Source organism: Scomber scombrus, chromosome 11 (genome assembly GCF_963691925.1).
Source record: "Scomber scombrus chromosome 11, fScoSco1.1, whole genome shotgun sequence".
In the NCBI taxonomy this organism is placed as follows: domain Eukaryota; kingdom Metazoa; phylum Chordata; class Actinopteri; order Scombriformes; family Scombridae; genus Scomber; species Scomber scombrus.
Genome location: NC_084980.1, coordinates 8,603,516 through 8,627,741, shown reverse-complemented (window position 1 = coordinate 8,627,741; position 24,226 = coordinate 8,603,516). Strand labels below are relative to the sequence as shown.

The window sequence follows — 24,226 nt, the reverse complement described above, 5'->3', positions numbered from 1 at the left end:
TGCACATCAGATCCGGTGGAAATTATTCAAAAGGACAAGGAAAAGAAACAGCCGAGAGACAAAAGGAAGTCGCTTTGTGGGTGTAGAAGTGTATGACTGTAGTTTAATGTGATCTCTGTTGTTTATATAAAATAGTATACCGACCGTCCTGAATGAACCCTTTAAAAGAAGCCGCCAAAATCTGGCAAGAGTCAGTCGATGAAAGGGCTGCGGCCATGACGGATGGACAAAAGACGAAAATGAAACAAAATGCGAGTTTCCTTTTTGAAAAAATAAAATAACATTTAAAAAAAACAAAAACAAAACATCTGTTCCATTGATCTATTCTGTTATGAGACTACAAGGACGTAATCAATCAAGTGCAACTTTAATTTACATCACTGTAAATTCAGTCACTTTTCTATTCTTTTACACAAGCTCTTGCTACGCTGCACACAGGAATGAAGAATTTCTCCAATTGGACTTGGAGGAGAAAAAAATTATACAAATTAAAAAAAGAAGAAAAAAAAAAGAAATCACATAAGGGATAGAAAACGGCCAGCGGGACTACAAATTAATACAACCTCTTATGTACTAGCAGCCAACCTAGGTCCAATAATGTAGGCTTTTGCACAATGGCTTTGAAACATCTGGAGTGTGTTTGACATAACTTAGCCATAACTTTCCAGTGAATTTTCCGCTACTGGAACCATAAAGCAGATTCCCGTCGATTGGGATAAACAACTGAAGCACATTTAAGCTTTTTTTTTTTTTTTCTTTAGAAAGGTCCGGCCGCTTAAATCTCATGTCATGACATGTAAAAACCAAATCAGCTCCAAGACACACCAGGATGGCGAAACCACTGACGAGTATAGTGAATAAAAAATAACATTAGTAACATCACTGCCATTGAATCCATAAATCTCAATGCATGACTAAGTGACAAAGTCCATTTCAGAAGTTCAATTATAAGATGTTTGTTTTAGTTTATTTTTTTCCAAGAATGAATTGTAATCTTTTCCTGACCACTACACATCAAAAAACACACCAGAAAAACAAGTTAACCCGATACAATAACACACAATCCAAGGTTCACAGTCCGAAAAGGTGCTGTTTGAAAAGATCCTCAGGTCCTCTGTGTCCACTGGTTAAAGTGTCCGACTCGGTGAACCATCAAGTTTCGACTTTCAACAAGAGCAATTCATGTGGTGGGACACTGGAAAAACTATTAAAAAGAAAAAAAAAAAAAGAAGCGAGAAGTAAAAGAAGACATGTTGGAGGATGATGGAGCTTTATGTTGTCAGTCACCGTCTTCTAACAGCTTTTCTCAGTCGCTCTAACAGGGAGAATAAACAGGCTGCAGCAGCTCACTGTCCGTGTCTGTTCCTCTTCTTTTTTCTCTCCAACATTTTCATCCATCCATCCATCCATCCATCCTTGTCCTTCCTTCTCTGGTCAGGTCCTCACACCATGTAGGAGTTCTGGTTCTTCAGCTTGTCCAGCTCTTTGCTCTGCTGCCTCAGAAACAGGATTCTGTAGTTGAGAGGGGGAAAAAAAGTGAATGAGTGCGTACGATTATCAGTGTGTGAACACGTCTATGCAAATGTCATCATTTGCCTCACCTCTGTTCCCTCAGTGTAGCCTGAATTTCACTCACTCTGACCAGAGAGCGAAGGTTTTTCATCTCTGTGCAGATCTCTGACATGTACAGGCTGCCCATGTTGTGAATGTCCTCGCGCAACCGAGCCGCCTGACAGACAGAGTTGAGGATTTATTGTCAAGTTTGGACAACAGCTCTTATTTATTACAACATATGTGCAGCAAACCTGGAATACAAGGCTGTAATGCTCATTACATGCATGATGGAAAACTAAATTATTAGATGGTAAAAAAGGGATTGGCTCTGTTGATACAAAACAAGCAAATATCATAAACCAGTAAGTCAATCCCAGCTTCTGTTGTTTGATATTAATACTACAGTCAGCAGTCTTCTTCCTGTGTTTGCTGTGTATCTGAAGGACTTACCTGTTTCTCAGTGTTCTCTGAAGGCCATCCTTGGATATGTCTGATGAGACTCTCATCAAAATGAGCAGCCAGGGTGGGAGTGAAGGAGCTGGGGGCGTCAGCCTGGGTTTGACTGGTGCTGCCGGAGGGGACGTGGGGCAACGCCGCACCAGATATCGATCCCGTGCACAGCATCTCCTGGCTGGTAGTAGAGCGGAGAGGGCTGATTAATGTTTACTCGTGCTGGAATACTCATGTTTTGGCAGATGAATGAGGAGTATTATGAATTATTCTGTATGTGGAGTTAATTTGTTGCTGTTAATTATTGTGTCGTAGCACTAGATTTTCATGAAATTTGAATAACAAACCTCTCGCCAGTATATTAAAGCTCTTAACTACCGTGATAAGCAAAGGCGGGGTACTATAATTATGTGCCAAAAAAAGGGAACTGCATCACCAGAGTGTGATAAAGTGTTGATGGATATATCTCAAATTTGTGCAGCAACATTTCTTTCTCTGGTTTTCAGGCACCTCAACTGAGAAATTAACATGAAAATCACATACCGAATTACACTTAACATTAAAGTTCTACAGGTCTTTGCATGATCATTACTCTGAATAATACACTAAACAGTTCTCATTTTTAATAGGCATGCTGTTGCTAATTTTCTTAACACAAATAAATATGACGTGAGAAAATGTGTTTTGTGTCATTTAGGCAAACTCATTTTTTTTTAGATTTTTAATCCTTTGTGGCTTTTTGTTTGCTTTAGCTCCAAAGAACCAAACACAAACGGAAAGTGCTGATGAATTAAGTCATTTTGGGATTCAAACTTCTAATGTGAAAACTACCTTCTCTGCTGGAGAGTCCTGGGGTCTTCTGGACGCTTCTCTGCGGTCTGAGCCAGGGCGGCTGAGCCTTGCTTACTTGAAGACATACTGCCCTGAAGAGTGAAGATGGCAAGAGAGAGAGGGGGGGGGGGGGGGGGGGGGGGGGGGGGGGGGGGGGTGTGAGTGAAAACATAAAAGATAAGGTGGCGGAAACTCAACAAAGTAAAGGAGAGACAGCGAGTCACACGTGAACACTTCTATGCTTCATATGAGATTTTTTTCTGTGCTGCTTTAACATTGATGCTCACCCTGGTTTGTGAGGACGCGATGCTGCTGGGGTGCACGCCCAGAAGGGATTTCTGGTTGCTCTGTGGCGTGCCGTTCCGTGGTGAGACGTACGGTCTCGGTGATGATGCGTCTGATGTCAGAGACACAGGGGACTGACTGGAGTGCTGGGCTGTAGAGGTGGGATCGGTACAGAGTGATGGAGGATCAGTGCAATGCTTTCCTTTGATGCAATCATCTAATATACAAATATACTAATCCTCGTGAAAAGCAAACACCTGTAGTAGCTTCCTTGCTTCAAGAAGACATTGGCAAACATGATCAGTTAGACAACCTGAAAACTAGCCAAAATAAACAGCTGTAGTCATGGAACAGACCCTCAGGTTGAATTCTGGCAAAATAGTCTATTAAAGATGTGCCTGTTTGAGTGAAGTAGCATGACATTAATGTACAAATTAGCTTTTTGTAAATTGATTGGGTGCAATGAGTACAAATAAACAAAAGTCTGACTTGTGTCAATTTTACTGGTACATAGCTGGAGGAGGATAAGTTTCACTGGAGTACAAAAAGTACTTTGTTTTTCTACTAAGCTACTGTCACATCTGAAAACACTTCAATACACACAGATAAAGGAAAACTTCTCTTCATACTGGCCATTAAAGATTCCCGTCCAAATGTGCTTTTAATGTAAGTGATGGGGGACAAATTCCACATGCTTCGCTTTGTGCACAAATTGAAGCAATTATGTACTAAAAAGACTAATTATGGAAGATATCCACTTCGTTTGTCTCATTTGGAAAGCTTGGATCACTTACACTGAAAATACATTATGAAGGGATATTTTAACTACCAGAATGAACAGCAGGAACTATTGCAGCATCCAAAACTCATTTCAAATGTTCATTTTTGGGCTGCTGTTTAGAGACAGATGTAAAAAAAAAAACCTATCCTTTAACTTGCATGAAATGTAGAATTTCATTGCCTGAAGGTCAATAAAAACAATAACATATTGTTTTTTAGACTGGAGTAAACAAACTGATTTATGGTGACATAAACAGCAGAATGCCTTAAAAAAAAGGGGGGGGGGGGATTTTAGTTTGTGATAGCAGATGGTGAGAAGGAGCGAGGAGGTCATACCTTGGTTGGAGTGCTGAGCAGCTGAGAGCAAAGCAGTGATGTTGAAAGCAGGTCCAGCAGTGAGGAGCTTATGAAGCACAGACCGCAAGGAAGCTTGGGTGACAGCAGCTGCCAAGACTGGAGGGAGGAAAGAGGAAATGCACACACACACACACACACACAGGTGAGTGACCAAAGACACGCAACAGGTGAGTGCCCGACCATGCACAGTTAAGATGGAAAACACAGTGAAGATAAGGAATCAGTGGAGGGTTTTTTGTTTAAATCTTTTCACCAGCTGTAGTAGCCATTACTCTCTTCTATTTAACTTTGAAGAAACTCAAAAGGTTAAACAAGCACGTGTGTGTCAGGTTAATACAGAACAGTGAGAAATGTATCATGAATGACAAGAAATGCACACCCTGCTCAGGCACAGCTGTGCGCAGTCACCCATTAAACAGAATCCACACACACACACACACACACACACACACACACACACACACACACACACACACACACACACACACACACACACACACACACACACACACACACACACACACACACACACACACACACACACACACACACACACACACACACACACACAAAGGAGGGAAAACACTGACATTTCTGTTGTTAACACAGGACTTTATCCAAAGCTGTGTGATACATGCCATTAGGGGAACAGTTAGCGGCCCCACTCAGAGGAAAAAATATTAACGCAATGCAATAGCCACTTTTGTTATCCACGACCGGCACCGACAAGTTACATTAAAGCCAATTCTTATTAACTCCCATCCTCACCCTCGTTGAGCTTAGCCATGTCCATGCTGCCGTTGTTCATCTGCAGAGTTGCCTGCAGCGCTGGCAGGAGCTGATGCAGGAGGGCCGGGTCCTGGAGCAGGGCAGGCGACTGGGACTGGACAGATTGAGGCAACTGCCCCGTAGAGGAGGAGGAAGCGGAGGAGGAGGAGGGCATGGTGGAGGGGGTGGAGCCTAACGCTCCAGGTGCGGAGTTCAGGCTCTGAGAGGAAGAGGAGGAATGGCCGGAGTTGGATGCTGTGGACTGGTCCCCTGAAGTGGTCTCTGTGGAGATGAGCAAAGCCAGACGACATCAGTTTTTAGCACCATAACAAACAGGGGGGAAAAAAAGTCTTAATTGTATCTCAGATTTTACTCAGAAAGTGAACAATAGAGTCAGAGAGGAAGACTTTGAAAAGTTGAACCACATTGCTGACGTTAGCTTAAGGCATACTTGTGGCTTTGTCCTGCAAGGCCTCTTGTCTGTAGTCCATGTCCCTGGGGAAACTGTTCGCCGGCATCTTGACTGAGTCTTTCTGTCGTTGTTCTCTGGAGGAGATTAAAAGAGTTTGAAAGCAACTGTTACAATGTGCAAGACACACACTGCAGTGTATTCTGAACTAATGACGTTCTGTTAGGATTGGTGCGCTGTTATAATGTACAATTCTGCATCAGGTAAAAATGTCAATATTCTTCTGTTATTTATGTTGTAATATCATTAAAGTGGGCTTGCCTTTCCAACAGGTCCTTGGGCTTCTCCCACTGGGAGACCTCAGTTCTACAGTTGTAGTAGTACTTTTTCCCAGAGGAGCTGATGTGTTCGGTCCAGTCATCTGCTGGGTCCTGGTGCTGAGACAGACAGAGGCAGAGACATTATGAACACCACAAAAAAAAAAAGACGAATGCAGAAATTCACTGCTCAGGCAATTTTCAATATATCATTTTTGATTCGATATGTAAGTGAGTGGACACCAGTGGCTTTAAAAATTAAAAAACACTACAACAGTTTACAAAAATAAAATAGTCATGTAATGATTGGCAGTTAAACAGTGACAGAACGCAACACTTCATACTCTGAAAACCACACCTACCAGAGAAGAAAACAACCGGTGCCATGTTATGCAACCGAGGGCTGAAACACTGAATAAATGTCTGTAGCTGGTTGAAAACGTTCAATTTGAGCAAGTCAAAGGATTATTTTGGCACCTAATGTCTACCTGAGAGGAAAAGCAAACGCTGAAACCTGTTGTAAATGCTGAGATGCAATACATGAATGCTGACGTCACGTCTACAGTAGAGACGGCACAACTGTGTATCCACATAACAGGCAGGCATGACACTTCATAACTGATATGGTGACTACAGTTTGTTAACACAGGCGGAGAAATGACACACAGGCATACAATCACATTCAGGCTCTTTTTACAGTTTGCTATCCTGGGATTTAAACGTCTATTGCAAACACTGAATATGTTTCAATTAAACATCTTGTTTTTACTGTCATGTGTGTTCTCTGTGAGTAGCGGAGTGGCCAGTCACATTTGTCATTTTTAGTGGAGGTTTTTGAGCTGCAGGCTGTCTCTTCCACTGCATGGCACACAGACCTGTAACCTTATCCACTTCTTACAGGGTCAGGTTTTTGGTTCAGCAGCTTAGTTCTGGGTTCTTTACCCTGTTGGTAGTGCATTCCACCATACAGAGGCTCCTTGGCATTATTTACCAGACAGAAGTGACAAAGAAGCACCTTCACGCAATATAAAGTCAATGGAGAGCAATGGATTGTTTTCTCTTCTGGGGTTGGCAGGACTTAACTGCACTCTGTCTCTATTGGATGAAACTTACAAGATTATTGGTATGGTTCTTTAAAAAGGGGACATGCTTTTTGGGATTTTCTGTTATTTATATGCTGTTATGATGTTGGATATCTATGCTAAACATGGCTTAAATTCCAAAACTTGAGATAAATGTATGTACAAATGCTGTCAGCGAGTTAAAACCTCACATTTCAACGCGTTTCGTAGCCTCTGTTGTGTCGTAAGCATTTGACTAATTTCAGATCAGATTTCAATTCGAACATGTGCGGATGTACTTGAGAAGTTGACATTTCGAGTCAAGAACGTGAAAATAATATGGTGAAATCCTGCTACTATAGTGTATTTCATGGTTTGTTGACTGAGCTGCTCGAGCCAGAAGAAGTCAGCTGATCCTCTGCTTCTGGGAACTAACCATTGAAAGCAGAATGGGTTCATCAGAAGGAGCTAAAACAACCTGTTTCAGACAGAAGCTGAACTCAGGCGCTTGTATAAATGGTCAGTATGAGTTAAATAAGGAGTTTTCTCAAATGCAAATCATGGACAGACATTCAAGTAGAGCCCCAGATTTAAAATATATACCTGGAACTGTGCATAACACATCCCCTTTAGGTATTATTTTATGATTTCAAATATGACCACAACATGCAGACAATCCTGAAGGTAGTAAACATTCCTCACTTTCTTTTTCCACCCTCAATAATGGATAAGGGCTTTTTGGTCTGGATGGGAGCTGGTATGTTTAATATTAATGATTTCTACTGACGATTCCGGTCATTCCAACAGTTCCAGGACAGCTAGAGTTTTCTGATCACGTTTTTCCTATTTACCACTGCACAGTTTAAAATGGACGTGTTTTGCAAAAGACATCTGGGCCCCAATGACCAATACTTCATTATACCGTCATGATACTGTTATTTCAGGATTTCTCTCTTGTGTTTTTAAGTGGGATAGATTATGGACAGTAGTAAGAGATTTTCCTGGCAGTAGGGTCATAGTAATACCATCAACTGCATTGTTATTATGGTTGAATCTCATCTCTGTCTAAAGTAATAAATTCAAGTTGTTTTGAATCCTCTTTGATTTATCCTGGGTTCTCAGTACTTACAGCACACAGATGTACTATTGATAGTAAGGAGAGACAAACAAAGAGGCTTGACAGCTGCAAAAAGTCAAACAAGGCTCCTTAATTGAACTTTTTGACAACTGCAGGCCTCTAAAGGATGGATAATAATTTAGCTAAAAGCTAATCAGACTGATCTGGGCTTATGAATGTCAAAGCAGTGCAGAGAAGAATAGACTGGTATAATTAGGAGTAGGCCTTAATTAGCAAAACATAATATTCACTCTGTAATCCTCCTAAACCTGATCTGCAAAGTGTCTTCCAGTCTCTTTCTCTTGTTATCACTGTCATGATGGTGCACAAAGGTGAACAAATGTGGAAAACATGCCACCTTTGGCTACATATTTATAACTGGTTTCCACAATAAATATTAAATCAAACCATGCTGTGTATGCACGTGCAAGATGACATTAGTAAACCTTTTTATTTTGTTAATAGTTTACTATATCATGTTAAACCAGATGGTCTATGCTCATTATTTTAGCAAATCAGTGTCAGTCAGTGTCTAACCAGTTAAATATTGAGTATCCAGTCTTAGTGTTCAGTATGACTACTTAGAAATACAGCTTTTTATCTCATTCACTTGGACAAATCTTTTTAACAAGGAAGCTTTAAATCTAATTAGATCATCTCTTCTATAAAGAGAGCCTGTTATATAAATATGAAGCTTCAATCATGCCTTGTTGTTGGTTTACAAAAATGTCTGCATTCAGAGAAATACCTCTCCATAATGCCCTGCATACCGTGACCCTAAGTGGCGTGACAGGAAATGCTGAAGGTATATCATCAGATAGTGCTGGACAATGTCTTACCCTGTCTGTAGGCTTGCTCTGAGACGCATGCGAGTCGGAGCCATGGTGGGAGCTGTTGTTGTGAGAGTTCTCCTGAGGAGAACCGCTGGTCCCTGCAACGAAGCCATTTATCAAGTAGCAGAAAATACAGTGTTCAGGTCTGCAGAGGACTAAATCCACCCTGACAGCTGCAGCCACCAAATAAGAAAAAAAAATTTCACCGCATTTTATTGTTTTGGATCAGCGTTATTTACATTTGAGCAGCAATAGCAATACTGTGAACTGACGGCCATGAAATGACAAAATGATCCAAAGCTTCATCTTGTGACAGTTTCTAGGTTCATGTTTTGCTTTTTATCAAACTCTGCACCTACGTATTCAAGTGTTAAGAATTAGAGGGCACACATGACAAAACAAGTCCGCACGGCCAACAAAGCAAGAATGTCAAGGTCAGTTTTAAGAGTTAACACAAATACAATTTTACAGTTTGAAGCTGAGGTTGAGAGCCGTTAGTTTACCAGCAGCCACAAGCATTTAATGTTTTCTATCTGTGTGAGGTTGCTGCAGCACCGAGATGACGTCTTTTCCTCATAACAACCCTTAAAAGTAAAACTAAACATTCCATGCATTTGCACGACCACCACTTACCATTTTTTCCTCTAACTGTGTGGGAGGTTTTTGCCTTGCCATGTCCTGTGCCGTCTCCATGTCTGCTGACAGGACTTTCGTCTGAGCGTCGCAGAATCTTGTAAGGGGGCGTGGGATCTGACGAGCCATCACGCACCTTGTCGTAACGGTGAAGGCTGCTGGACTGGCTCTTTGGCTGAGATTTATGGGTCTAGAAAGAATAAACATAAACTTACCAAACCTACACTGGTGTAGTTTTCCTCACACGGCTTTAAGCATAACTAACTTTACTTGTGGATGTAATAGATTAAGGAGGTCTTGCTGAGGACATCCAATGCCACTTTAGACTGATAGGAAAGTAATATCAAAACTGCTACCCATAAAAATAAGTGGCAGTCAAGAGTGGAGGAGTTGAATTTGACATCCTTAGATTCGAGGAGCAAAAGATGTTATGATTACAACTAGATGATAAGATAACATTTGGCTGCCAAAAGAAACAACTATACTGTGTTTGCAAGGTCTTCAAAGATTCAATTAAAAAATTAAACTATATAGTTAAGGCATAAGGAGTCTATTTTGTACCCAGTGATTTGTTGGTCAACTTGTGAACTACCAGAATACAGTAAAATATAATTTTCTAATATTTTGTTTATTTTGGTAAAACTGCATGTAACATGTGTTTTTGCATTAAATATACAATTTTAGCTTAATCCTTTTGTTGAATGTAGCCTTCGTGAACAATTACACTGGTTTATATATGTATTCCACTTTGACAAGACAGATGGCAAAAAAAACAAATAAGTTCATGTATAGAATATCCTGAGTCGTTTATTTGACTTAACTGGAGCTGGGTTAGTGTCACTCACGCCATAGATAAGAAAAAAGCATGTGTGGGGTTGCCCTACCAGCAATATAACAATTTATCTGAGTATTAAAACGTCTTTGACACCTTCATTAGCTACGTTAGTGTTGAGTGGTAGTCAGGAAGTCATACCTGATAGGATTGTGAATCCCTTCTGTCGGTGCACCTGTGAACACACAGAGAACAAACGTTATTGAAAGACACTTTGCACTGGAGCTGCTCATTTCCTTGATTAAGCAACACATTTTTTTTTTTATCAAACTCATCTTTAGCCAGTTAGCTGCCGTTAGCTAAGTTAGCTTAATTTGCCAACTTAGCAACAGCTGCTTGCTTTTCTTGTCACTTTTAGTAAATAACTGTTGATATTTAGAGATAAAGAGTAAAATATGTTGAATATAAACTCGGCTTACTGTTATCCTGTCAGTAAGCTAACGCTACGTTAACATTAGTGGGTAAATATACGGACTCCGTCATTTATGGCAGGCAAACTGCGAGCTAACAGCGCCGCTAGCTAGCTGTTAGTAACAAACATCAATAACCGACATGACGGTTACAAATCTAAAATTGAGCTACACCCGAAGACTAATGTTTATAACGTGGAGGTTTGTGCTTAATTTACCCATCGCTGACTCTTGTTGGTTTCCTTGCATACATCACCATCAAGGCCGCGGTGATGTGTGTGTGTGTGTGAGGGGGAACCGTGGCCTCCTGTCGGTCTGTATGCTCTATCTCTCTCTCACTTCTCACTTCTCTCCGGCCTTCCTGGATTCACTCTTTCTTTCCCAGCAAACACCTACACGCCGCGCAACAACCACCAGCACTGCATAGCGGCTGGTCTGTCATCAAAACCACCTTCAGTGCATCATCTGGCATGTAGTCACGACGTATGCTTGGCTCGGGCCGATGTAGCTCAGCAGAAGGCAGTTCAGGCAGGAGGAAGCGGAGAGAAGACGGATTGAGAGTTAATGTTTAGCTAGAAGACAACTTCCGCTCTTCCCTTTCAAATTAACAGTGTCATTACAGAAAGTGAAACGCATCGAACGCATCTGACGCACTACGATTACTTCAAGCATCTCATTAACGTATCCCTTCTCAAAGGTCTATTAGTTATGTACTTAATGTCATTTAAAAAACAACAACAACAAAAACAAATCGTTTTTATTTTTGAAAAGTCACATTTAATTTGCATATTGCTCAAAAGGGAAGTATATAGTTTCCTTTAATACAAATTTCAGCTTTTATACCAAGAACAATCTTTTTTTTGTGACCAATTTATTTATTGTATTTTCCAAATGGAGGCTACACATGCAACACAAGGCAACCAGACAGTACACTAATAATATAATCAATAAAGTAAAAATGTACAAATGATTGAATACATTCGTTGATATTGTCTGCAGCCACAAACCACCAAAAGCATTAAACAATCCCCACAACCATCGTATAGGTCCTCACCAATATACATCATCATTCCCCTCCAAAAACAAACAAACAAACAAACAAACAAACAAACAAACAAAAGACAGACTTATGAACTTTGTCCTAATAATATTTAATCAATATTGAATCAGAAATGTGCTAAATGTATTAATAAGTGCATTTGTAATTGCTTAAAATGTGTTGAAATGATGATGAGTATTACCAAAAGAGTTAACTAGAACAATCGTTTCACCTTCAAAATGACAATTAAGACACATGGCAAACTCAATAAATAGGTCTTTACATTAAAGGTGCAGTGTGTTAAATTTTGTGGAACAGATTTGGCAGAAATGGAGAATAATCTTCATAAGTATGTTTTGATTTGTGTATAATTAGTGTATAATCACCTAGAAATAAACAGTTATGTGTGTCTGAAATGGGTTTTTTTTTTCAACCCCAAAAAAAGTAGAATTTACCACCAGACACAAGAACATTACCGTCACACTATTTTCTAAACTATAACTTTCTGAGTGTGTTTTCTGAACTATAACTGCAGCACCCACAGACATTTGCATTCACTATCTTCCTCTCAGTTCCTGTTTTTCACACACACACACACGCACGCACGCACGCACGCACGCACACACACACACACACACACACACACACACACAATACTTGAAGTCAGGCCTTTATTTTGAAGGCCGAGGCCTTATTTCCGGTATTGGCTGTCTCTGAATCACGTGACGCAGTTAAAAACGAAGCTATCTGGTGCTGTGGACTCCTCTGAGTTCACATCTCGTTGGCTGGCCTTTTTCTGGGACACACCCACGATCTAGCCTGGCCTGTTCTCTTCATATAAACATGAGTGGCACTGTGCACTGTGCCATCCACCTATATTTGATGTTGTTGCCCCCCCCCCGGGCTTCATTTGGTGTGTGCTGAATGAGACATGATAAGACATTCATATCATTTTATCAGCATACAAACGAACAGTTCTTCATTAACTTCTGCAGACAGGCATCACCTAATATCTCACCTCCTGTGACTGATGAGACTAATGCACTCCCCTAAGCAAATATCTTGATTTTATGCCTTTAAAACCCCCAAAAAGCTTAAAAAGAAAAAGTGTAATAGAAAAAAAGAAAAAAAGAGCTTAAAAAGAAAATGGGTAATAAAAGAGGTAAAAGAAAGCAGACAGGTGAACTGCTGAACTCTGATTCCATTAAATTGGTATGAATGTTTGTCTAAAGTGCAGTCATATGTGAGAGTGAGCTATAGACCAACACCATATCTAGTGCCAAGTGATTGCTGTATTGATTGCCTGCTGGCTTGATTTAGGTCAGACCTGACACATATTGACTGACTAAGAGGCAGTCTCTTTACAGTCTGGCCAGTTGAACACCAGGCACTCTCTCTCTCTATGAGTGGATGTTCAAAATGCAGCTCATGCTCCAGTGTGGTTATTGAAGGAATTTGGCTTGCCTCATCTGGGCCTGATGGCACGGACAGTCTCTGGTGAGTGTGATTTGGCGTTGTTTTGCTGAGCTGTTATTTCCACTACCTAAACATTACAACCCCTGATTCAGTTTAATAGCCAATACCTGTTCATTACCATCTATGACGTTTTCATTTATTAGCAGGACTTGGAACATGAAAACAATTCAAACCAAAGTCTGGATATTGTCAGGTCTGGATACTGGGCTACACTGGTCTACAGCCCTACTGTGGATTATGTCATCAAACCAGTGCATTTAAAAAAACAAAAACAGATTCTCATTGAAATGTACAAACTGTGAATCTTTGTTTAATAAAATTCTACATTTGTAAACCAAATCAAACTAATTATAAGCAGTGCACAGTATAGCCATTTAATATCACTAGCATGTGTTATGTATTGACTTTTTGGTAGATTTCTGTAGCATCATTATTAGGAATGTAAATCAACGAAACCTGCATTAACCAAAAATAATCCATTCATTTGATAAGGAGGAAAAATCAGTAATAGTGAATAATATACAAAACATGGATTAGTTGAACAGTGCAGTGCATTGATGTTGAAATATTTCATACCAGCATTAGGGGGCAGTAATATCTAAGAAGAGTCCACTTTTACATACAGTAGGCTGAAATGAGCAAAACAAACATATTACTTTCCTGTCTCTAATCATTTCTAATCCTCTGGCTCTAACTCTTAACTCTGGAAAATAAAGAGAATATCTCAAAGTAAATAATAAAGAAAATAATGAACTGTATTGGGGTGTCATTATTTGTTTTTCTTTTCTCAGAGTGAGAAGGATGCTGAGCCGAACAGAACACAGAGGTACGTCTAAAGGGTAGCAGGCTGTAGTGTTCATCATAGGAAATTTGTAGGCAATTTGAGCACATTTGGGATTTCCTATTCTTTTCACCCCCCTTTTCTTTGGCTGTCTTAATGTATAAAGTACATACTTACCTTGAACATAAAGCAATAAGCACAGTAACAGTGAATCTTTTAAGGAGGTCCTATGGGATTTTTTTTGTTATTTTATCACACCTTCCATTCAACGATTTGACCTTTCTCTTTTGGTTCTTGACCTCAGCTCGTAACTTTCAAAACACACTCTGTAAATGAATAACAGGTGCAGGACTGCTCATTGATGTGTGTGTGTGTGTGTGTGTGTGTGTGTGTGTGTGTACGTATATTCACACGTGCATGGTCCTCCACTCCTCCTCTCTCAGGCGTGTGCAGGCTGTTGTCATCAGTGATGTCTGGAACAGAGTCTCATACAGACAGAGAGGAGGACTACAGGTTCCTCCACAGCATGTTGATGGAGAAGAAGCTTCACCTGCTCTTTAAGGTGAAGTTTGTGCTGCAGTGATTCGTGCTTGCCTACTTTAAGTATTAAATCCTTTACTTAAATAAAAGTAATAATACCTAACTAAAATCCTTTAAAGTGCTACTTAAGTTAAAGTACAGCAGTACTGTCTGCACAAATGTACTGAAAGATTCAAAGGTTAAAGTGCAACACTTTGCTCTATAGTATTATACAGGCAGTGTTATTGAGTTGTTATTATTATATTATAATTATAATTATTATTAAATTACACTATTATACTGTATATTTCAATAGGCTGTTGGTTGTTATGACTAATGCATCAGTGTTGCAGCTGTTCAAGAACATTTTTTTAATATTCTACTGTGACATATTTATAATATATAAGATTTATAATAAGCTTATATAAGCTTTATAAGATGATGATACAGTTTGTATGTTAAATATTCTTTCATTAACATTCATATTCATTAACTACTACTACTACTACTTCTACCACTACTACTACTACTACTACTTCCCACTGCCAACAACTGTAAAATAACTGTGGAATTCCTTCAGGAGTAAAGCAGAAGTTTAAAGTTGCAGAAGATGAAAATACTCAAATATAGTACAAGTACCTCAAAATGTTACTGAAGTACAATAGAAGAGTGAACGTACTTAGTTACTTTACACCTCTGTTAAAAACAAAGAAGCAGGTCACATACAGCATAAGTAGTTTAACTTAAACTGATTTGCTACAAAAAGTGTTACCTTTTACTTATTTTGATAATTTTACAGGCTGGGTTCTACATTACAGATCAGATAAATGGTAAATGGTTATAAACTAAAAACTGTCCAATTATAAACCTGTCAGGCAATTTTCTAGAACAATTCTAAAAGTACTAGTATGAAACTTCAACCAAACTTTATTTGTATAGAACCTTTTATACAGGTTGGTGCAATTCAATGGGCTTTACTGATCACTGACAAGCTGATAATAAGACAGTACAAATGTCAACAGTAAAACAATTTTAAGACTGATGCACACATTAAATAAAGCAATTGCAGTACATACTTTTTTACTGCAGAGAAAACCTTCAGTGTGACACTTTTACTGACCTGACAGATCCACGAGCGGCTGAAGCGGTTCGAGAAGCGAAGCCCATACCCTGTCCAAGAGCATGCAGCGAGTCTGGCCTCAGATGTAAGTGACTCTCTCCAAACATCTTTTGCAGATAGACACGCTGCCGAGAGGATGACAGTTTGACAGCATAGGGAACAGGGAAGATTTTTCATCGTTCAAATTGTTTCCTCCGTCATACAGAACGACTTTCCTGTCACCCAGAGGCATGAGAGGAACGCATATTTTTTTCTTATGTGTGCTGACTTATGAAATGTTATCTCAAAACTCTGTCATTTCTGATATTATCACTGGAAAAGTTGTGTTTTATAGCACATATCATTTTGTGTCTGTGTGCCAGGAGTTAGGTCAGTGAGGACAGTGCAGCGCAAGAGGCTGCTAAAATCATTTTGTGTGTAGTCTAATGTTTCAGGTTGGAGAAGTACAATTAATTTTGGATTCAAGATGAAGGGACAGATAGCACTCCCACTGCGACTGTGATCCAAAACGGCATGACCAGTCTCTATTCCCTTAAGATGTGCATCACATTTCATATACCAGTCCTCTTCATTCCTGTTACCAAGCAATCATTCCTTTATTTCTCACTACCTCCTTTGCACCATTTTGATCATCTCCCACCTTCATTTCCCAATTTCCCCCCTCTTGTTCCTGGATCAAGGAACAAAGTTAAACAAAGATGTTCTTTTTCCCCTTTTCCTTAATGTATGCTTCCATCCCCAAACCACACTCCCCTTCCATTATCACAATTCTTCCTCTCTGTGTATCCTTTCCGTTTTCTCTTTATTTGCTTTCCTTTATCTTCCCCCTATACCCTACGTACTGTAATCCCTGCCATGTTTCCATTCTGACTATCTACTCCTATCCTCTCCCCCACACTACTCTTTTCACTCCCTTTGCCTCAGATTCGGTTCGACAGCCACTCTCCGCCTGGCTTAAATCATCAGGACCTACTGAATGGGCCAAACCATGGGTCTGTTTCCCCTCAGAGAGGCTTCTGTTTGCTCACAGTGGAAACTAATGACCTTCATGCATTGTGTCTCTGGAGTGTGCCTCGACATCTTGAAGCAGTAGAAGTCATTACAGTAATATGCTTGACAAGACAGCGACTGCACACAGTCAGTCGCCGCCCCTCCACTTGCTGCTGACGGTCAAGGCTGCTCTGTTTTAGCTGTCACCACAGCTGTCATGTAGCCTTGAACATTCAGGAGCATTTTTTTTCCGCCGGTGACTAAAGACACAAAATCTAAACAGAAACACGGATAAATAGTTAACGTCAAGCAGAGAGAATCGATTTCTCAATGAGGTGAACGGGGCCATGTGAAAGTGTAGGCCATAAGAAATAATGACAGTACTGATGATGTGTCACTGCATAAGACTGGATGCACTAATTTTTTTTTGTCTCTACTTATTTCTCTGTCTCTCTGGGTTATGCGCAGTGTGGACCAAAACAAACCTCCCTCAAACCATGATATAAATGTATACCTCTAATTATAAAAATATATCCTGCCTTTCCTCTTTTTCTCTGCTTCCAGTTGGCGGAAGACCTGATATACCACGGCTGGAGAGATGAAGTCAAAGAACTGGTTACCCTCTTTTCCAAACCCCACTTTAAGGTGAAGAGTATTTTCTTCCATGGTCATGTGTTCCTCTAACCTCACACATGTGTGTTGACCTAAAACGTCCCCAGCCAATTGTTTCGTCCTATCAAATCACATACAGTATTATTAAAGGAATCCTTAGAAATTTTAGGAAAATTCTGTTCGTTGGCGTTCTTGCAGAGAGTTAGATGGGAAGATTAATACCGCTCTTATTTGTGTCTGTTAAATATGAAGCTGAAGCCAGGAGACAGTTAGTTTAGCATAAAGTTTGAAAATAGGGGGAAGCAGCTAGCTAGCTTGTTCTTTCTTAAGGTTAAAAAGTCTGCCTACCAGCATCTAGAGGTCTCATTAATGAATTAGTTGTATATGATTAGTTACATCTTGTTTGTTTTCGGTTAAGTCATGCTAGCTGTTTCCTTCTATTTTTAGTTGTCATGCTAGACTAGCTAGCTGTTTCCTGGCTATACAGTAGCCTTCTAGTTAATGAAATATATCATGTTAATTAGTGAGCTTTAGAGGTGCTGGACAGCACATTTTGTGACCATTAGAAAGTGCCAGGCTAGATGTCTCCTGGCTACATATTTAAAAGACAAATATAAGAGTGATGTTAATATTCTTATTTAACTCTCTCAGCAAGAAAGTGAATAAGCCAATTTCCTAAAATGTCGAACTATTCCTTTAAATGGACTCGTCTCTGCAACATTACTACGCACACACACGCGCACATAAACAAGCCCAAAACTGTGCATGAGGGCAGTTTTCTATCACTGAACTGAAGCATATCCTGTAACTGACATTCACATGGCCCATTTGTGAGGTAATCTGTGAGTATGTAATCCAGTCGGAAGATGTTGTTTTGCTTCCTGCTACTCCAGTGCCCCAATCTAAAAGGACCATTAACAATAAAAGAAACCCATTTTTGAGAGTAAATGTAATAACTCAACATGTAATTACATGTTCAGTTATTTTTCTTGACACATCGAACACTAAATGTGTAATCTTAGAGCCTAGTTTCCATTCAGTCATGCTTCATTTGAGCTATTCAGATCCTGTTCAATGGACTGAACACAGGAGCTTACACACACACACATCAAAAGGCTTATAGCATTTTGTTTCCTACAATTGCCTCTTATATGGGTCACAGAACCTGACAAATTAATCCAACTGTAAATGTTATTTAAATTGTTTTCACCTCATCATTCTCCCCACTGAGAGGTGCTGACATCTATTAACCACACTGGCACTGAAGCTAATCAACTCCCTAGTTATGTTTATTAGTGTTCACTCATGTAGAGGCCCAGACAACTCACATGCATGTTTCCTTCTTTTAGATCTGCTGACAGTCATATTTCAAACACAGACAGACACACACACACACACACTCGCAGCGTATGGTTTTCCAGTGAGCTGCAAAAATCGTGGCTTTACTTAATGAGGAGCTGAAGCCAGCCGAGAACTAACAGGTTTGTTTTAACAGTCTTAATGACCTGTTTGTTCTTGGCCCAAGCGCAGGAGCTCACACATACTTATGAGAGACACTGGGCTTAAAATTCTGTAAATGAATGTTTGTTTTTTAAAACCTGTCTCTGAAACCAGCCAGAGACACATTGCTCACGCGTTGGCAGCTTCTAAGCAGAGCAACTGTTGATGGACGTGGGGATAACAAGTAGACTAACGGACTGATGGATTGGCTGATTGTTAAAATTAAGTTGGTGAGCAGATGTTTCCCCGTCTTCTTCATTCTTTCTTGCTACAGTAAAGTCCTTTTTGTGGAACTGTATTCTGTACATGCTCACAGAGAGATTACAGTTTATCCAGAATATTGTTTTTCTACAAACAAACCTGGGGTTTTTCACACTGCCAAAGTTAACAAAAAATGAACTTAAATTAACTGTCTGGGGATTGATAGTGAGTGAGTCATAGATCAATTTGCAGTCTTGCTTTGGAAAAGGAGGTTTTTTTTGTCTAAGACATGTGATGTTTGAGAAGAGCCAGTGGCCTGCAGGCAGAGGCACTGCTAGTGATGTGGGGGGTTGCTTTTAGGTGGCCCACAGGCTGGCAGTTCATTCCGCACTAAATCAAATTTGGCATGTTGGCATGGGCAAAAGTGCAGGTCTGTAACCAAAAAGAAAGTGCTGTATTTGGCTTCTTTTGCTGTAGTGGGTGCAGGCAGACCAGCCTAGCTTGTTGGAATTTTTGCAGAATCTCATTCACGATCCAGTCACCTTTAATTAGTCAGCAAGAATGTGTTGCATTTTTGTATGAGTACCTACAGCCATTTTCTAACATAACATAATTACAAGTAACCTTCTCTAACCAGCTGGTCTAAACCTGTGTTGGTAAAACTTTGGTGGCTGGCTCGAAACGGACATCAATCTAGAATGGATGCCATGTATTAAATAAAACTGCAATGATTACACTGGCATTTGTGCCGAATTTGACAGCCAAGATGACAATCTTCATTTTATTTGGAGAATACTGCCTCAGCCAGTGCCATTTTTTTTCTTACAACGTGAGTTGAAATAGAGGATAATGGCCCCAGTGCTACAACTATTCACAGTATTCTTAAATTCAAAATGTTAAACCTGAATAAAGATTAGAAACTTGACTGTGTTTCTGTTTCTCTTACAGAGTCTTTTGTTTGTCCACGATGCCGTGGCTCAGAGAGACTTTGAGCCTACTCTGCCACCAATACCTGATGACATACTGGAGGAGGAGGAGGAGGACTCGGTCAAGATTGTCAGTCTCGTCAAAACCAAAGAGCCCCTGGTAGGTAAATATGTCCTCATGTTTCCTAGGTCAGGTTAAAAATTAGATTAATCTCCTATTTGGCTAAAAGGAATGGTTCAACATTTTGGAAAATACATTTTGTTCTTGCCAAGAGTTAGATGAGAAGATCAAAACCACTCTCACATTTTTATGATAAATATGGAGCTTTAGCCAGCAAGTGGTCTAACTTAGCTTAGTTTAGCTTAGTGTAAAGACTGCAAACAGGGAGAAACAGCTAGCGTGGCTCAGTCCAGGTGTTGTTAGGTGGATTTTATACCTTTGGACAGAGGCAGGCTAGATGTTTCCTTGTGTCCATCCTTAATGCTAAGCTAAGCTTACTTCCTGCTCGTTCTAGCTGCATTTTTAAGTGCACAAAGAGTGATATTAATCTTCTCATTTTACTCCTGGCAAGAAAGGAAGTTCATACGTATCATAGCATGTTCTTACTTAAAAACACTGCAAGACTGCATTAAACGCATATTTTAATGTCTTGAATGCTTTCCATTGTCAGCAAATGTTTGTCACATACGATTTCCAAGAAATAGACTTGTTTGCCCTGAAAACAAACCCATCTGAAACTGAGTACAACTGTACTTTAGTAGCCTTCATGTCAGCCTGTTTCTAATTTGGTCTACCCGTAATGCACACAAAACAAACAAGTACAAGTATTTAAGTTAAGACAACCGTGTAACAGGGTAACTGTGCTTAGAAATGTGTAATTTGTCCAGCAATAATATCTGATACGCACAGGCACTTCAGCAATAGACATACCCAAGAGACTCAAAGCTGAATTTTTCTCTGGCGACTGAATTTATGTCATGTTGTCAAATGGTGAGACCGATGAAGCCATGCATGCCAAGGTGTAGCAGAGCGAAAGCCCTTGGAATGATAGGAAACATAAGAAAAGGCTCCTACAGCAGCCTGGATCATCTCTGCCTCTGGACTGCTGTTTGCTTTCTTTAACCAGGAATTTACGCAGTCAATTCTTCCATATCTTTGTTGCCATATATCTACTGCGACACACAGCATAGTTGCAGCATTGTTGAGTGTGTGTGTGTGTGTGTGTGTATTTACACATGTGTGTATTTATATGCGCTGCAAAGAAATATCTTTAAAGCAATTTTGAGCTTACTTTGGATTGAGGTCATTTCTTTGCTGTTTCTGATGTAAATCAACTTGTTTCAAGGCTGGTCTTTAATCATAGCTAATTTACTTTGTTCCAAGCCATTGTCACTTGTTTCTGGAAATTTCCTGGATCAAGTGGAACTGGAATGAAAACTGATGAAACTTCAAAGAGCATATACCTCCGCCAAGCCTCAAAATTCTCAAAATTTGTTATTTTAATAATGAATATAAATCTGAAATTTTTGATCTGCATTTGGATAAGGAACTCAGTGAAATACATATAGTGATGTGCAACTATGGATCTCAAGTGCCAGTTTTTTTTTCCCATTCACATAGTTCCTGTAGTTCATTAGAAAATATCAGAAATAATAAAAAAGTGCCCTCACAAAATTCCTTTAAAAGATTCCTGGATCCACATCAAAAGCTAAGCATTTGTTCTTTAGCCTATGGCCTTTCTTTCAACTAAATTTTATTGAAACCTGTTGACAGGTTGTTGATATTTTGATACTCTTCTAACTAAAAGACAAACAAACCCTAACCCAAAAACATAGCCCCTACAGCAGATACAATAATCACAACCAAATGAGGGTATTTAAAAAAAAAAAAAGAAACCTATGATTTAAGGGCAAATATGAAAATACTTTATATAATGACAGACTTTTTTTGCAGTGTGTATGCTCATGTGTTAGTGGTAGAGCTTCTAAAGAGAATGTGCTTAGAACCAATAATAGAGAACATACTTTTGTATTGATCCCAAAACTAGATTGGAAGGGGACTGACCTTTTTCTGACATGGTCTCTTTGATCGAACCAGCGTGTTCCAGTTTTCCAGACAACAGAGTTACACCCGAGCGTGAGCTGATTGTAGTCAACTACATAAGATGCTCTTTCCATTGCGATTTGCTCCACATCAATACCATCTGTTGAAAATAATGCAGATTTGGATAACCTTTCCCAGCGCTTTGTGTGTTACATGAAGGCAGCCGTCAAAATGGTCTTGTCTCGATACAAATAACCTTCAATGGAATGAAGTGACTCTGAATAAGAAGCTTGTCTGGGCTGTAATAAAATCAACATGTTATTTTCACCCTCCACCGCTTGACCTCATCACCATTGTGGATCTGCTCATCTGTTTGTCCATCACTCATTCACTCTCTAATCACCGTCCTCAAGGGGGCAACAATTAAGAGGGATAAATCCACGGGGGCTATTGTGGTGGCAAGGATCATCAGAGGAGGCGCAGCTGACAAGAGTGGTGAGCTGACAAAGTGTCTGCTGTTACAGTTGTGTCAAATCTACACGTTCCTGTTCTTTACTGTAGTATAATTATAAATGTACATAATAAACACACATGGTCAAGTAAAGTGCATGTGGTATGTATTTTCATGTGTGTAACACTTTAAAAGGTCTGATCCACGAAGGAGATGAGCTGAAAGAGGTGAATGGTGTGTCGCTAGAGAACAGGAAGCCTAAAGAAATCCTTCCTCTTCTGGTTAGTCTCACCTCTGCTGTCACATTATTTGCTTCAGTGTCTCCTCATTTATTGTTTCTGTTTGCTTCTCACCTCTTACTTCTTTCTAATAATATAACTCAAAGGAGGAGGCTGAAAATATCACATCTTTTTTTTTCTATCTATCTATCTATCTATCTATCTATCTATCTATCTATCTATCTATCTATCTATCTATCTATCTATCTATCTATTTACATATGTATAGAACAGTGTGTGTCTGACTGATTGAAAATATACTGCAGTGCTCATGTTCATGGTAAAGAGAGAAAATGTTACCCAGTGCATAGGTGTGTAGTTTTTGGAAAACAATAGAGGTCTCTGGCACAAAGAAATCAGCTTAATCAGACTCATGCCACTCTGACAATACTTAATATAAAGGCCACTTGATTGTTTTTGGTCTTTTGTTGGATTTATTAGTGAGAAAAATATAGAATATACAGCCGTCTCCTTTAAAGGTATATGAGGCTTCATCCAGGAGACAGTTAGCTTAGCTCATTATGTTTTATATAAAGTCTGGTAATAAGGGTAGCCTTTTTTTTAGATAGTAACTGGCAGAGATGCTGACAGGAAACAGGGAAATGACCTGCAGCATAGGCCCCTGGCCAGATTTGAACCAGGGACACTGTAATTATGTGGCATGCGCTCTGACTACTCAACCACCAGGGTGCACGCTTTAGTTTTTTGTACATGTTAATTAGTTAGCTTAATAGGTGTTATTAGGTGTATTTTTTAACCTGTGGACAATGTCAGGCTACCTGTTTCTAGTCTCAGTGCTAAGCTAGGCTAACATCTCCTGGCTATAGCTTCATATTTAGCATGCATATGTGAGAATGTTGATCTTCTCATCCAATACTTAACACAAAAGCGAACAAATATTACTTCAAAATGTTAAACTATTCCTTTAATGTCACTGTTACTGTGCAGGCTCATTGTCAGGGTGAAATTACGTTCAAAATCATCCCCGCTGCCTCCAAGGAAGAAATACCATCCAATAAGAAGAAGGTACACAAAATATTAATCACATATTTTCCCGTGCGTTGTGTCTTTTAAGCTAGCATGCAATCTGGCTGTATTGGAAAAGCTGCCCACCTGGTTTCAGTAAAAAGAAATGAAATCAGTGGTATCTTGTGTGTTTGGTTATATTTTGTGTTTTTGCCACAGCGCTGTCACTACAGCAGCATGGTTGTCAAGAAGTAAATTCAAATCAGACAGTCAAGGATAAAACACTCAATAACCTCATTAGTTTTAAGCTTTTTTAACATCATATGAGCAGTTCATTTATCATTTCACACACATCACAGTAGTATAGAGAGTTTTATTAAACATAAACCATGAGACCCTATTGTTCCACAGTCCTCTGTGTTCAGATCACCACCACCACATATGAATGGAGTTGATGTCCAATCTGGAAACTTTTAGAGAAGGGAGCATTTGCAATGGATTAAGACTAATTATTTTCTGTGATCATGGTCATTCCTCAAAAATGACACCAACATATGTGAAAAAGCAACAGACAAAGATGTTGTGTCCATTGCCAGGATACAGAAGAAGCGTTAGTAGGAAAAGAGAAGCATGAATGCTAACATTGGCAGGAACTGGATCTCATAATGTCTGTTTTTCTTTGTCAA

The 24,226-nt window shown here is 39.6% G+C and overlaps 2 protein-coding genes across 2 annotated transcripts in view; one reads left to right on the top strand and one right to left on the bottom strand.

The window, feature by feature from the left end:
* Positions 1-5: 5 nt before the first annotated feature.
* On the bottom strand, positions 6-11,198 carry LOC133990413 (WW domain-containing adapter protein with coiled-coil-like). The gene is made up of 13 exons (XM_062428721.1): positions 10,856-11,198; positions 10,369-10,402; positions 9,396-9,585; positions 8,769-8,860; positions 5,756-5,871; positions 5,477-5,571; positions 5,026-5,307; positions 4,237-4,353; positions 3,123-3,271; positions 2,836-2,927; positions 2,005-2,185; positions 1,602-1,729; positions 6-1,512 (listed from the first exon to the last, which is right to left on the bottom strand). The coding sequence occupies exons 1-13, from the start codon at positions 10,894-10,896 to the stop codon at positions 1,443-1,445; spliced, it is 1,587 nt and encodes a 528-aa protein (XP_062284705.1). The 5' UTR covers positions 10,897-11,198; the 3' UTR covers positions 6-1,442.
* LOC133990757 (MAGUK p55 subfamily member 7-like) overlaps positions 10,910-24,226 on the top strand; it is a 26,156-nt gene continuing 12,839 nt past the window's right edge. The window contains 11 exon segments of the mRNA XM_062429161.1: positions 10,910-10,915; positions 11,065-11,133; positions 11,135-11,197; positions 13,944-13,978; positions 14,387-14,495; positions 15,580-15,657; positions 17,127-17,207; positions 19,824-19,961; positions 22,259-22,340; positions 22,492-22,577; positions 23,523-23,600. Of these exon segments, the coding sequence (XP_062285145.1) occupies positions 10,910-10,915; positions 11,065-11,133; positions 11,135-11,197; positions 13,944-13,978; positions 14,387-14,495; positions 15,580-15,657; positions 17,127-17,207; positions 19,824-19,961; positions 22,259-22,340; positions 22,492-22,577; positions 23,523-23,600 (825 nt within the window).

Bases quoted from the DNA above. Each gene is read 5' to 3' on its own strand.
- LOC133990413 (XM_062428721.1), bottom strand. From the start codon at position 10,896: ATGGTGATGTATGCAAGGAAACCAACAAGAGTCAGCGATGG. The intron at 5,308-5,476 runs GTATGCCTTAAG...TCATCTCCACAG, and splicing joins CTTGCAGGACAAAGCCACAA to AGACCACTTCAGGGGACCAG. The intron at 2,186-2,835 runs GTAGTTTTCACA...CTCTACTACCAG, and splicing joins AGGACTCTCCAGCAGAGAAG to CCAGGAGATGCTGTGCACGG.